Source organism: Astatotilapia calliptera, chromosome 19, assembly GCF_900246225.1.
Source record: "Astatotilapia calliptera chromosome 19, fAstCal1.2, whole genome shotgun sequence".
Classification (NCBI taxonomy): Eukaryota; Metazoa; Chordata; class Actinopteri; order Cichliformes; family Cichlidae; genus Astatotilapia; species Astatotilapia calliptera.
In genome coordinates this window covers 26,721,496-26,736,981 of record NC_039320.1, presented here as the reverse complement: position 1 = coordinate 26,736,981, position 15,486 = coordinate 26,721,496, and the positions used below count along the sequence as shown (strand labels likewise).

Below are 15,486 nucleotides of genomic sequence, written 5' to 3'. Positions count from 1 at the left end.
TGCACACAGTTTCTGTTTTTAGACCGGAGCAGGATTAGATTTAATTCTAATTTGTAGCATTGGCTTTTACTCCTTGATATTTCACAGATGGAGCGTGCTTTTTAGAGGTCTCACATTTTTCTGGGGCAGATCAAACGCACTCCAAACTGTCACCAAGGGGTCGATGAGCGATTTCTTTTATCTTGGGACCTAGTCACCCATATCACTGAGAGACGGCGTAGCTGCGATTTATCGGGACTCGTCTGTGTTTGAAGGATGTGACGCCGCAGTCGGCAGAGTAAAAACAGCGTGCTTATGTGCCAAAGTCAAACATCTTGTCTGTGAATATCAGTGTGACAAATGAGAGGAGAGAGGGCCGGGATGAATGACCTTGAGAGTGTCCGTGGCAGCTAGACAGTTAAAGCATCTGCCCACGCACACACACACACTCATGCTTCTCTCTCATCCTCAGGATAGTCAACTATGAGACGGGTAAAGCTGGTGCCAAGGCGAGGTCCTTGTGGAGGCTGGAGCCACTCCGAATCAGGTGGTTTTGTGTTTCATGTGATCTTTTATCTGTTGCCTTTCTTCCTGTAACTCTCTCCTTTGTTTTTGTTTAGTTCATCGCTGTCCTTTCCACCTTTCTTTTCTGTCTTTTGTTCATTGTTTCCATTTTATCTGTTCTCCTTTCCTCACTGCTGCACTTTGGCCTCTGCCTTATCCCCTCTTTCTCTTTCCCTCTGTCTTTGCTGCCGTTCCCCTTTGATTTCTGCCATGTTTTTGATGCTGTTTGTTTAGACTTTCCTGTTTCCTAAAAAGGAAAAAAAAGGTGCATAATTACAAAAATGTTTTCATCCGTTTCCAACTGATTCAATTCATATCTACTAGATAATTAACAGCTGGCAGCAGTTTTTTTTAGATCAGCTAATTAGCAAATCTCCCTGGGTTTGTGAACTGAACATTTTTGTGTATGCTTAATATTAATGTGCGGTTGTGGCGTTGACAGCTGGAGCGGGAGCCACATCCGCTGGGGTCAGCCCTTCCGGCTACGGCACCTGACCACCGGTCACTACCTGGCTCTAACGGAGGACAGGGGGCTGGTGCTTCAGGATCGGGAGAGGTCTGACACCGTTGCAACGGCCTTCTGCTTCAGAGCCTCTAAGGTAAGGACACATGCACACAGAAATGAACTGCATCATACAGGATCAGCCACACCCTTTCCCATTTAAACACCAGCAAGAAGGCTTTATGAAGGATCACCTATTAACCTTTTACGAATGAACTGCCAAATATCCTTGGGCTGGAAAATCACAGCTTTTTCAAGGACAATGAAAATTGCAAGAATTATTGGACGAGCGAAAACGACACCATTGAGGTTAATTTAGCTGAACTTGCCGACTCTAACTGAAGCGACCGTTTAACTACTCTGTTCAATATAGTTTCTTGAAATGAATAGTGATGCTGAACCAATTACTGACCCCCTTCCAATGTGGATCTGAAGCATGTCTTGCAGAATATGTTAAGCAGCTGACTTGATTTACATTATTTACATCTAATCCTAAAAGCAAAACAAATACAGCCTTCTTGCTTGTGATGGGCGGAGAGCTTTAAGTTGTAGATGCAGCTAATATTTGGTCGTGGTTTGATTAAGAGCAAATCTGGGTCTCTTTTCCTTCCTTTCTGTGCAGGAGAAGCTGGAGCAGAGCCCCAAGCGCGACATCGAGGGAATGGGAGTGGCTGAGATTAAATACGGGGACTCGATCTGCTTCATCATGCACGTGGCCGCGGGTCTCTGGCTCTCGTACCAGGCGCCCGATGTCAAATCTGCTCGTCTGGGTCCCCTCAAGAGAAGAGTGAGTGGCGACATACGCGAGCGCACACTGCTCTGTCTTTAGATGCAAGGCACATGGAGAAAACAAGGAGCATTAATAAATAAATCACACTCCTTTGAGTGGATAATTATTTCGAGAGTAATGACTTGATTGAGTTAAGATGATCCTCTGTTAGTTTGCATCTCATATCTCTGCCTCTGCTAAATATAGACCTCGTCTCCTGGCTACTGTTGCAGAGGGGGTGTGCATGCGTGCGGCATGTAAACACAGCCAGGTGGCCTGTAGTGTCAGCACCTGTGTTCCAGACACTGTGGCTCAGTGCGTTCTCCTCCTTCATTTCTTTACTCATTTCTTTATATCGTCTGATGGCAATGTTTCTCGCCCTTTTCTCGCCCTGTGGCGTCCTCTCAAGGCATGCCTGCATTCTGAAGGTCACATGGATGACGGATTGACCCTCCAGCGCTGTCAGCACGAGGAGTCCCGCGCCGCGCGCATCATCCGCAACACCACGCTTCTCTTTAAGCGATTCATCAGGTACGCTACACGGTGACAAAACGGTGCCGTTGCTCACTTCAGCACACAGGGATGTGATTGCACAAATTAGCCAATTAAACCAAATTGCAGCCCACATTTGTCTTTCGCCACTTTATTAGGGTAATCTGCAAAATGTCCTGTCACTGGGACAAGTTTCATAAGCACCCACGTTGATGATGGTTTAGCGTAATTACGCCTGATGATAAAGACATTCCAACATCGGCAAATTATATCTGAAGGCTATTTTCGAAGCCCACAGACTCATAGGTGTGATATAACTCGTGATGTAACAAGAGGGGCCTGTGGGTTTTGTCTGAGTGGGGTGCCAGTGCCCCATGCAGTTCACTCAGTGGACCAGCCACATGTTTCCAAATAGCAGTGATGCCACTGCATTTCTATGTGTGGTGAGCTATGAAGCACATACGTGGATGCTTCCATTGCCTGTATTTGTTATCAGAGGGCTTGCTGTCTCCTGGGTCAGACTTAGGGGCAGGAATCTGTCAGCCCCCACCATCACCACCACCACACACACACCGCTCCCATGCATAGGACTAGAGCTATTTTTAGCAGGCCAGCGGAAATCAGCATTTCAGCATGAATGAACCGTTGGGTTAAAGATCGTGTTAGTCATCACTGCCTCTCCTCAAGTCTGTTCAGCTTCCCAGTCGTCGTATCTTTAGCAATGGTTTGTTTCCTCGAATGAATGAGAGAATTTGAGAAACGGCAAGTAGTGTTAAATGTGTGATTGAGTTTTTTTCTTTCTGTCTACTTCCCCCAGAGACCTGGATTGTCTGGGTGTTAAGAACAGGGCACTGGTCGCTCTGCCCGTGGAGGAGGTGCTCCAAACCCTTAATGACCTCATCACTTATTTCCAGCTCCCCGATGCCGAGCTGGAGCACGAAGAAAGGCAGATCAAGCTGCGCTCGCTCAAAAACAGACAGAACCTCTTCAAGCAGGAAGTGAGTTCATCCATCAAGGAAGGTTTAGTAAAAAAGAGCTCGCGAGGCAGTCAGGCAGAGCAAAAGAATCTCAACGTGGTTGCAATTGGGACACTTTTAGTGAATGAGTGCACGTGTGATTAAGCTAGCAGTAGTGGCAAACTTGCAGAAGGAGGTGAAAAAGCGAAACCAATTGATTCTTTGTGGTTTGTTTCAATGGCATCCTGTATTTGGACGCACTTTATATGACGGTGTCAGCAGTTTTCCTGAGGCTGGCATGAGCGCACTGAGCTTTCTGCTAAGCTTCTAGGCTCTAAATTGCTTTCATCAATTATAAAATGTCAACTGCCTCGCTGAGGGACCCTATGATGTCACCCACTGGTTAAATCTTACAGGATACAACAGCATAACTGTGTCAAAATGTCTTCGAGAGACCATAAAATAAGAGACTTGATTGCAATATATCTGAAGATTATCGACACATAGTATTGATTTTTGCAAGTTACATATCTTTTAAGGATTTTTTAATCTTATGTACCTTTCTATGGGGGACTAAAGGAGCACATTTCTATCTTAATTCTAATCTCGAAGGTCAGCTTGTCACAATAACTGGAACACTTTCCATTTAGCATATCAGATCTCAGGTATTTCAAGTCTGTAGAATAAACCAGTACAAGACCATCATGAAGCTGCATTACACTAACTGAAAACTGGGGGCAGATTTCATCAGAGGAAGCTCTTATACCAGTGACATGTGGTGGGTCATGTGACATGTGTCACTGCCTCTTTTTTAGGGCATGCTGACTCTGGTGTCCAACTGTATTGACCGACTGAACGTCTATAACAGCGCCGCACATTTTGGGGAGTGCGCGGGCTCGGAGGCTGGAGCGGCCTGGAAAGACATTCTCAACCTGCTGTATGAGCTGCTGGGTGAGATGCTGGTCTTAACAGCACACACACAAATACACACACAGACTCACTGCCAACTGCAATTAATCTTAAGATTGAAAGTTCAGATTCACATTTGCACACTGACACACAGGATGCGGCAGAAACCTCTGAGATTCTGCCAGAGGTTTCTTCCTCTTTAAAAGTGCGTTCTTCCGTCCCACTGTCTCCAGATGGTTGATCACAGTGGTTTTCTCCACATAATTTTAGGCTCTTTGCATCACAGTATAAAGCACCTTTCTGTGACTGTTGCTGTGAATTGATGCTGTATAAATAAAACTGAATTGAAGTTACATGAACCATAAATACACTTTTCTAATACTCCAAAAACAAAACAGACAAACACATTGTTGCAGAAATGGCTCGGTGGCATGCGGCCCAATGCCAGGGCATCAACCCAACAACATCAGTCATCTCAGACACACACACACACACACACACACACACATAGAGTGTTCGGGTATTTCCCACTGACCTCATTTCTTTCTAGCTGCCTAATGTCAATTTTCATCTCTGTCCTCTCAGTTCTCTGTTTTGTTTTGCTCTCTGTGTTCCTACTGCCCAGTGTCATCACCGCTCCTTTTCAAATTCACTATAACCTCTTGCACTGCATCCATATGCTCCGTCATATATAGGACGTATCTCAGTAAAATGACCTGGCAGGAAAAAGCTTTTTTTTTGCTTCCCTCCTCTCTGTCTGTATATCCTGCCATCTTCCATCTGATGAGTACAATGTTTGTCTCGACTGTTATTTCAGCAGCTTTCACATAAAAAGATCCATTTACGAGCAGAAAATTGTGAGCAGGCACGATTTTCTTCCTGTCATGTTTGAAATGAGTTTCATTCTTAAGCTGAGATAGCCCGTATGTAGAGTTTATCTTTCATCTCGCCACACTGAAGCCCTCTCTGCCCTCCAAGGATGTCCTTCACGCTCTTATTTACACTGACTTCACCTGCTGACTCATATTAGTGTTCTAGTCACATCTCTCTTTCTCTGTTCCCCTTCCCCCTTCTTCACATACCTGGTTGAGAGCAGCGGGGCTAAGTGGATTTGGGATGCCTCCCTCCTTTCTTCTTTGTCTCCCTGCATCGGATGACCCTGTTTTTTTCATGCTAGGACGTACATGTGGGTGTGTTTGTCCTCATATGTTTATGTCTGGTCCCACCTTCTCTCTAAGGCATCTTCTAAAACTAATATGTTTAAGAGTGTCAAAGCACAATGTCTTCCTTAACCGGCTTTGGGCATGAATTCAAAGTGTTCACCTTTGCGTGACATTGTTTTTCTGTTGTGTAAGTCGTCACATTAAGCAATGCGCTGACTCGTGCACACTTTCCTCGTGTCCTGCAGCTGCGTTAATCCGAGGAAACCGCAACAACTGCACACAGTTCTCCAACAACCTGGACTGGCTGGTGAGCAAGCTGGAGAGACTGGAGTCCTCTTCAGGTACACTCATTAGCATTCTGACACATACACATGAGCCTGCAGTGAAACAGCAGTGTGAGAGAGCTTTTGTGCAACATCGCAGAACTATTAAAATTCTTTAACAGGTACAGGAGTCTTTTTTTGAAAGGTGACACTGTTGGCTGAAATCATGGGAATAGCGACTTTTACTTTTTAAATGTGCAGTAAGGAGTGCACCAGCAGGGTTTTCTGTTGCTCTGTGCGGACAGAATGCGTCTTTGACGAGTGTCCTTTGGTGCGTCTTTTGCGAGTGTTAAGTAATTGATGAATTTTGCGGCTGTGCAGGGATTCTGGAAGTTCTGCACTGCATTTTAATCGAGAGCCCCGAGGCGCTCAATATCATCCAGAAAGGACACATTAAATCCATCATATCGCTGCTGTACAAGCATGGACGCAACCACAAGGTAAGCAGTAAGTGTTGTTGCTACACGGTGAAATACACATCTGGGTTATGCACATGTTGAAAAATAACTATGCAATACAAAGAACAGCAATTTCTGTTAAGAAAAAGCGTAACACTTTATAATACGGCCCGTGACTGCAATGAAATTGAATTTTTATGTGTATTTTATTTGAAACTACAAGAAAAAATACCTTTAAAATTTGCAGGTCTATGTGACCTTCGTGATGATGGAGCCAAGTCTAACTAATTTTGTTTTCCTTTCACAATCACTGTTTACTCATAAAGGGACTGTTTACTTTCCTGTAGTACACTTGGGACATTAGGCGAGGTTAAACCACTCCATACCCACCAAAATGTACAGCACACTTCTTATGTAAGATGTGGAAATATTGGTTGTTTTTTGCACAAAATTACCAAGAAATTACTTAAAATTACTTACAATGGAATTTGTGTCTTGTTTTCTTTATTATAAAATATGGTTTAGAGCAGGGGTAGGGCAACTCCTGGCCTCGAGTGTCGGTGTCCTGCAGGTTTTAGATGTGTCCTTGATCCAACACAGCTGATTCAAATGGCTAAATTGCCTCCTCAACATGTCTTGAAGTTCTCAGAGGCCTGGTAATGAACTAATCCTTTCATTCAGGTGTGTTGACCCAAGGGTGAGATCTAAAACCTGCAGGACTACGGCACTTGAGGCCTGGAGTTGCCCACCCACGGTTTAGACTGATTAAAATTACTTACAGTATAATTATTGCTTTGTTCCCTGTAGAAACCTGACTCGTTACCCCATTTTTTTGTGTACTTCCTTTTGTAAGTAGTTGTTGGCAAGTATAATTATACTAAACTTTCAAATAAAATACATTGAAATTAGATTGATTTACAAAGTAATACCAGAAAAAAAATGTAAAACCCCAATAAAAGCATAAAGGAATAATGTGATGTTTTCTTTGTTTGTTTATGTGTCTGTACGATGAATATGTCACAATAACATGCAACCAATTGAAGTTGTCTTATGACTTATGACTGGCTGCACAACAAATTACTCCTGCTAAGAAGTGCACTAGAACAAAGCATTCAAATAAAAACTGCAAATTAACTTGGTGTTTAATGTTTTTTTCAACAGTTGAAGCACACGACATGTGAACTTCACTGGTGCTTGTGTACCTAACTTGGAAAGAGCAACACTCTTTGCCACAGTCTCCATGCTAAGCTGACCATCTGCTGGCTATTAGCTGTACATACTGTACAGATGAGTGGGGTTCTTCTTGTTGAGAAGGCTCCTGGAGCTTTTCGTAGCCGCGTGCCCCTAACACGAAACAGTCTGTTTAACAGTGAAATAAGATCAGGAGCCGGCCTGGGTCGTAAATCAGCCCGACTGTACCGTTTTGCAGTGGAAGCAGGAGAAAAAGGTCAATGCTAAAGCGTAGGTGTTCTATGCTGTCACCCTTGGCTGAGCATCCTGGCCCATTTAGTTCTACAGCTTTGTTAAGCTAACATCAAAAGGGTATTCTTTAACATGTTTTTGTACCCAGTAACAATCGCAGAGTAATTATGCAGTGGTTGCATATAAAGGGACTTTCCCTCCAGCAGCATCCTGGACAGTGAAGTATAATTAGTCATTTTCAGGTGCAGATGCACATCTGGGGTATAATAGGGAAAATGAAGTAAACGTGTTATCATTAGTGAGTGTTAAGTGCTGTTATGGTCTTCCATTAGATGGTGTTGCTTATTATCCCTACCTCCTTCACCTTCTTTTTTAGATACTAGATGTGCTCTGTTCACTGTGTGTGTGTAATGGCGTAGCTGTGCGAACCAATCAGAACCTCATCTGCGATCACTTGCTGCCCAAGAGAGATCTGCTGTTGCAAACCCAGCTGGTCAATGATGTCCAGAGGTTAGAGAGCCATTTATTTATCTTGCTATCTTTCTCCTCCTTGCTTCTCTGATAACTCAGCCCACAGTTATTTCTATAGAGTCTAAAGCTTACTTTCAATTTATTAATCTGGTGAGGATCTTTTGTGAAATCATTATATGTTTTTTAATCTCTTGTTTGTTTGTTTTTTATCTTAGTAGTTAAATAACTTTGTATGGAATGTTGCAATTTGCTTTTTTTAAGTGAAAAGTACAATATTGTAATTAAAAATGTAACTCTGGTGGTGATGTCACATTGTACTTCTTTGCCAGCATGAGACCGAACATCTTCCTGGGCGTGAGTGAAGGCTCGGCTCAGTACAAGAAGTGGTACTATGAACTCATGATCGACCAGGTGGACCACTTTGTGACCAGCGAGCCCTCCCACCTCAGAATCGGCTGGGCGAACACAAAAGGCTATGCACCCTACCCGGGAGGAGGAGAGGGCTGGGGAGGTAATGGAGTTGGTGATGATCTCTACTCGTACGGCTTTGATGGACTCCACCTCTGGTCAGGTGGGTGGGACAAGCCAGTGTCTGGAGTAACTAAAGCATTAGAAGATGAGCGGTAACCCTGGGTTACAGCCAAGTTGTGTCTAGACAGAACCAGTGCCCTGCAGGGACGATCTCCTTGCCCAGAGTCTGTGTCATTGTGCGCAAATGTGTGTATCCAACAGTATGTGTGTGTGAGAGAGGGAGGTAGAGGTGTGATTTGTGCCAGCACAACTCACTAGGTCGTATTTCACATAGCAGTTTGTGCGTGTGTCCCGATCAGGTCGTATCCCGCGGGCGGTTGCGTCTATGAACCAGCACATTCTGACCTCAGAGGACGTGGTGAGCTGCTGCCTGGACCTTGGAGCCCCCAGCATATCCTTCAGGATCAACGGACAGCCCGTCCAGGGCATGTTTGAAAATTTCAACACAGACGGACTCTTCTTCCCTGTTGTCAGTTTCTCTGCAGGTGTCAAGTGAGTGTGTATTTTTTCTGTTCATATGCTTTATTAGACGTTAACAGGCAGAAAAAACTCATATTTATATATTCTAAAAATTCTATCTTTATATTCTGACTTTCATTTTGTCTTCGAGGCTTTTAGATTAGACGCGGCTTAAAAAACAGGAAAAAAATTCTGTTTCCATGGTGACCACTGATAGTGTGATTGATGTGACTTGAAAATGGAATTTCAAGCTCCAGCAGTTTTCCCACAATTCCATGATCGACTCCGACTTTGAAGAGCACAGTAGCCTTTTGCCACGTTCCCTCTGAGACACCTGCCACAATGTTTGGTCATGTTAAATATTAGAAAATGAATTTATTTAAAAAAAACGTCAGAGTTCAATCATCATTCATTTAAAAAAAAAAGTGGTTCATCTGTGTGGCTAAGAAAAGGAAAGAAAAAGGCATAACGCTCCGCTTGATTTCCCCGTCTCTCAAATCATTTTCATGCATTTTTTTCCACAAATGATGTCACTTTTAATAGCGTCATTGTTCTCACTGTCTGTATTATCTGACGTGCAGAAAAGATTAATTGAACAATGTGTGTTACTGACCCAGTTGTTACGCTGGTTAACAGAAGTTAGATAAGGAGTTTATTACCACTCACACACACGCTCATGTGCCAACATGCTGCATGAGAATTGCTTGAAATATTAAACAGTTCCTTTTTAAGGGATTTTAGTGTTTTTTTGTGACAGCTTGCTGTTACTTTGCACCTGGTGCAAAATTGGAGCAAGTAGAGGATTGGTTGTTTCTGTTAGTTTAAAGGTTAAAGGTTAAAGGTATTTATGTAACATGTTTAAAACAGAGTTGACCAAAGAACAAAGATAAGTGATTAGACAACTAATGATTCATTGGCCCCTTCAAGAGGTCACTGGTCAGTTTCATGTTTTTTTTGTTAGTCTTTGCTGTTGATTGGAAGCCTAAATAACCTTTTAGATCATGAAATATGTTTCTTATTTTACAAGCGTTTCATCTTCGGTCAATGCATTCTACACTCAGAAACACTGAGCCATACTAAGGATTGGCATGGACTCAGAAAATGCGCTCAGATGGGAGTTTGTGTGTATCAAGTGTTTATTTTCAAGTTGGCGAATAAGCATATCTAATGTGGTGGAAGTTGTGGGACTGAGCGTGCGCATGTGAGGTCTGGGGAGGATGAGGAACAGAGTTAGCAATGGTTCAACCGGAGGTCGTGATTTGTGGACTGGATTGTGGAACCTGGAAATGGTCTTATTTGAGTGGGAGGTGCTTTGGGGGAGGAGGCTAGTTTCCACAGTAGGGTGGATCGGTGGAGAGTGGGCAGGCAGGTGAGCAGGTGAGTCTTCTCCTTTACAGGTTTGTATTTGTATTGTATCTTTATTTCAGACATATACAGAAAAAAAAACCAATATATACACAACTACACATACTTTCATTTACAAATACGAATATATATGTAAATACACACACACACGTATGTGCTCAGATAAAACAAAAAAAAATAAAATAAAACAAAGTCTAAATGACATGAAATGACAATTATTAGGTCTGAAATGGAGTAGGAAGAAGTATAACATACTTATTAATCCCTACCCCCTGCTCAACATTTTGTTGAATCCCACTATTCACCTAATTCCCATCATCACTTACCCCACACAATAAACAAGGAGAACATGTATAAACATATCTACAGAAATAGATAGAATTTAGATAGAATTTAGTATATTTATACATACAATGGGTGATCAACTTTATCAGTTTCATATTCTTCCAAAAGCAGTTTTCGAAACATCTTTATGAACTGACTAATGCTTGAGCATTGCTGTAGGTCCACAGTAAAACTATTCCACAGTTTTACCCCATAAATAGTAACACAAAAGGTTTTAACCTTTGTCTGTGCTTTAAGAGTCTTCAGATTTAATTTCCCCCTCAATTCATAGTCCCCTTCTCTGTCAAAAAACATCCTCTGTACATTTCCTGGTAACATATTGTATCTGGCTTTGTACATAATTTTTGCAGTTTTATATTTTATAAGATCCATAAACTTCAGAATTTTTAATTTCAAGAACATAATGTTAGTGTGCTCTCTAAATCCTGCTTTAGTAATCATCCTGATTGCTTTTTTCTGAATTTTACATAGTGGTTGAAGTGAAGTTTTGTATGTATTTCCCCAGATTTCCACACAGTATTCCAAATATGGCAATATAAGTGAACAGTAAAGTACCCGGAGTGATTTGGAAGGCAAAAAATGTGTTTCTGAGGTTCCAAGCTGAAGCGGGCACATGTGTCTGAAAGGTTCCATTCCAGAGAGACACGTGATTCAATAGTGCATGAGATTGGTGACTGAAAAGAGTGGAGAGACTTAGGATCGCAAGTTCTACATCAGCCCAGCACACCTGGTAAAGGTGTGACAAGAACAAACCAGACAGGGGACGAGTCCTGATGCCAACCTCACAGCTTATAATAACAAAGAGGTTCAACATGCAAAGACCCTTGAGCTGCTTCATTATTACAGACCGAGTGAAAGAATCCAAATTGTCTACAATTTCATAAAACAGGCTGTTTGGAACAGATTTGTCCTTTTTAGTAGTTGAAGTGTTGTCAAGGTCTGATCTGACTCTTTCATTGGTCGGGTGATTGTACAGCTAACACTGTGTTGACCAGTCACAGCAGAGCGTGAGCGTGTGGAAGCTTGGAATTGGCCCAGTGAACAGGGTGAACGTCTCCACGGACTTAAACGTGCCAGAACATGACAGCCACACATCCTCAGTGCTTAATAATTGAGGGCCGCAGTGAGAATGAGCTTGGTTGCGTCACTGCTACTACTTGAACTGCTATTTTGAGGAGCCTCGAGAGACGGTTTTGCAATGTTTTTTTCATTCACAGAACTAAACGTGTCCCCATTGGAGTAGAACCTGTTTAAGAGAGTTAAGAATAAAAGTAGAGGATTAGTTTTCTTTTCACTAGTCGCTTCTTTTATTAACAGCATTTAATTTTCTTTTAGTGTGCACGTAAAACATTGCAATAAGCCAAGTCACGTGAGCAACTTTTCTCTGGTTAGGGTTCGTTTCCTGTTGGGCGGACGGCACGGTGACTTCAAGTTCCTGCCTCCATCAAGCTACGCACCGTGTTATGAGGCTCTGCTGCCAAAAGAGAAGATGAAGGTGGAGCCGGTGAAAGAGTATAAGAGAGATGTGGACGGAGTTCGAGATCTGCTGGGCACCACCCAGTTCATGTCGCAGGCCTCCTTCATCCCCACACCTGTGGAAACCAGCCAGGTAAGCTCACAGGAGGCGTGCAGGATGGTGATCATGAGAAAAACGCCCCCTTTTTCACAAAGGCTGTGATGCAGTGTGACATGTAAAAGAATGCAAATCAACTGAAAAAATGCTCATCTTGAATTTGATGCATCTTGTGTATTTGTTTAATTTTTCCAAAAGAATTGCATTACTTTGTTTCAACTACTGAGTTTTTTGCATTCTATAGTTTGCACAACTTTTTGGAAAATGCTCATTTGCTTACCTGTTCCTTCAGATTGTCATGCCGCCTCATTTGGAGAAGGTTCGGGACAAGCTGGCTGAAAATATCCATGAGCTCTGGGGCATGAATAAGATTGAGCTTGGCTGGTCTTATGGCAAGGTAAGGGTTAGATTGTTAATGAGATTGTTATTTAGTTGCTTATGTTGTTCTCCTACAAGTTCATCGCTCGGATCAAAAGATAAAAAGCATACTCCATGCCGTTTTCCATGTTTGTGGAGAAATAAACACGACAATTACAATTTTTTCTCGATGAGTGTGACAACTTACCATCACAGAGGCTTGTGTGTCATCTTGCTTTCTCTTTTATAATTTGCGGTTTACACCAAAAAGAGGGTAAGTGGAAAAAGAACACTGTCATTGTTCACATTCAGCGCTTTTCCACGCCACTCATTTACATCCTTCATTCACATCCAGTTTGTTTGTAGGTAGCAGAGTCATTGTGTCTGTGTTCTAGTGTCAGTCATGAATTACAAATTGTTGTTTCACCCAAAGGGCAGAACAGGATGTCTTGGCAATTTCATCGCCTCAATAAACCCAGACTAAAATTTGCATTTTGTTTTTTGTTTTTCTCCTTTTCAAAGAAAAACTGATGGAGTTTCTAATTCTTTAAATATTCAGAGGGTCAATCAAAACACATGACATAACCCGCTATGAGCCAGAAACCAATCAAAAGGCCTGTCTATATATTCGGAGCAGATGTTGTATCTTTTCTCCTGCTACTGATAGGAATCTGAGAATGTGATTGTATGCTATACTTAGATTGGAAGATTAATGTGAAATTGAGATGAGGCTGTGTTAGTCTGTGTTATTCTTGCCTCTGCTGGCTATGTCCAAAAAATTGCCAGATTAACAGCCGATGTTTTCTATTATTAACTGGCATCAAGCCTGATCAAGCATAAAGACCAGAAGCAGTGGGAAACACCTAGTCTGGATCTGTGGGGCAAGTTCAAAAGTATATCTGACTTAGCTTTTGAGCTCTTTTATCATCGGAGAGCTTATGCTTGAGGTTTTTTAAGCTGAAGTCTCCTGGCTTCACCTGTAGTGATATCAAATTCTCATCTAAACTCCCTAAAAGAACAAATTAGTGTATTTCCCAATACAGTCAGCTGGAAACGCATGCTTATAATTACAGTGTACGCAGTGCAATCAGCAGGCTCCTGCAACAGAAGACAAAAACTGTACCTGATTTAAATTCAGCTCCATCCCACTTCAAGTTCTCCTGCTGTGTTCGTATTGTTTACTCTCTGCTCGGGTCTATTGTAAGTCACGGTTGCACAAGTGGTCAAAAAGAAGGCACGTCCAAATTTAAGTCGGTTATGGTTTCATCTGTTTAACTCCAAATTCTAGCTGATGGCTTTCTGGTTTGTTGTATAGTTACCACAGGATAACGCCAAAGTGACCTGTTTTGCTCTTAAAGGAAGGAAAAACAAGAAACCAGCAACAAGACGCAGCTCTTATGTCTATAATACAACATGAGAATTCTGCGCTAGCTTGTAAGCTTTCACTCTGTCCTCCTCCTCGAAAAATCTTTGATTTAGGACAAAGACAAGTCTGAGATTTGGTAAACAACAATAATAAACTAGTTTTATTGTCAAGGTTGTTTTTTTTGGTTTTTTTTTACATGTGGAGCGATAGCCAAGTGAGTTGGAGTCAGTTATACATGTGGTAGAGGTCACATAGCAGATAAAATAAACCTGTTTTTGCTATTTAGCACTGGTTGCATGTAAATATGAAAGAGGAGATTTCCCATAGTTCTTGTACTATTCACAAAAGAGCTGGCTGCTATTCATTGGACCCACGGAAACAGCTGCATATCTGTACACAGCCCTGCATGTTTTCTTGGTAAACATCCACCATTGCCATGCCACCTCCTCTGAGCAGCATTGCCAAAAGGATTATTTGGCTTAAAGCGCAGCCTCGAGAGAGACGCATTACGCCTCTCACTCGGTATTCCTGCCATACAGCTCCCTGGCTCTGCCAAGAAAACATGCTCTCTTGTCCCTCTCTCATAACATGTTCACTAGAGTAGTCTAATCACTGCAACTAGTAGCACCCAGGACTTAAACCACATGCCCGCCCCCCTTGTTAGTTCACAGTGACAATGAGTTATGAGGCTGTGTATCTCATATGCATAGATCTAGTAGGACTTGATGTACATATGAATGCAGAGCTGCTGAACAGCAATGATGAGAACGTCAGGAGGTGTTTGATATGTGTGTTTTTTCTCTGTTTTCCTCACAGATAAGGGATGATAATAAGCGGCAGCATCCGTGCCTGGTGGATTTCTCCAAGCTGCCGGAAACGGAAAAAAACTACAATCTGCAGATGTCAACGGAGACTCTGAAGTACGGCGAACATGATGGATTGTTTTTGTCTTCATGGACAACACCTCTGTTATAAAAATAGCCTAAAAAACCATATCTGACATATTATTCTCAGAAAATGCATTTTCTTTTTTCGTTGGATTTAAACTATGAGGAATATCACAAGTTTAGCTAACAGTTCACTGATCTCATAGTAAAGCTGAAGCGATGACGTGCTGTAGTTTAGTTGTTAGCACTGTTAGGACTTCTTAGCTTTTCTTTCTCTATTGGAAAAACACACACCAGCTACAAGGCTGTGGGCATTCCCATCCTTGACAGAGGTTTCCGCAACGCTGGCTCCACGTGTAGGATGACCTGCCTGTGTTGAGATTGTCATGCCCCATTTGATGAATAAATGGAGTATCTATTGCTCTAGACTACCAGTAGTCCTCTCTTCTTTAGAGAGACCAGGCTTTCAATACTTACACAGAAATGTGCAAAATGGAGGGGTAGGGTTAAGGTGGAAAGGCCCATCGCAGGTGATTTACATAAATGCTCTTCGAATCAAAAACATAAATGCATGCCGTCATTAATCTTGATCTGCTGCTTTGGGAGACACATCTGGGTGACAGGGACGAGTTCCTGAAAGACATCAAACTCACTT

General features: G+C 42.3%; 1 protein-coding gene across 14 annotated transcripts in view; it reads left to right on the top strand.

Annotated features, from left to right (window-relative positions):
* Positions 1-15,486, top strand: part of LOC113012390 (ryanodine receptor 3) — a 107,828-nt gene that overhangs the window by 35,950 nt on the left and 56,392 nt on the right. For all 14 annotated transcript variants that reach the window (XM_026152551.1, XM_026152557.1, XM_026152559.1 and 11 more), the window contains 14 exons: positions 452-526; positions 986-1,142; positions 1,668-1,832; positions 2,224-2,345; positions 3,124-3,304; positions 4,078-4,213; positions 5,580-5,675; positions 5,979-6,097; positions 7,854-7,987; positions 8,278-8,519; positions 8,779-8,971; positions 12,041-12,257; positions 12,514-12,618; positions 14,761-14,864. In XM_026152551.1, the coding sequence (XP_026008336.1) occupies positions 452-526; positions 986-1,142; positions 1,668-1,832; positions 2,224-2,345; positions 3,124-3,304; positions 4,078-4,213; positions 5,580-5,675; positions 5,979-6,097; positions 7,854-7,987; positions 8,278-8,519; positions 8,779-8,971; positions 12,041-12,257; positions 12,514-12,618; positions 14,761-14,864 (2,046 nt within the window). The remainder of the gene's footprint in view (positions 1-451; positions 527-985; positions 1,143-1,667; positions 1,833-2,223; positions 2,346-3,123; positions 3,305-4,077; positions 4,214-5,579; positions 5,676-5,978; positions 6,098-7,853; positions 7,988-8,277; positions 8,520-8,778; positions 8,972-12,040; positions 12,258-12,513; positions 12,619-14,760; positions 14,865-15,486) is intronic.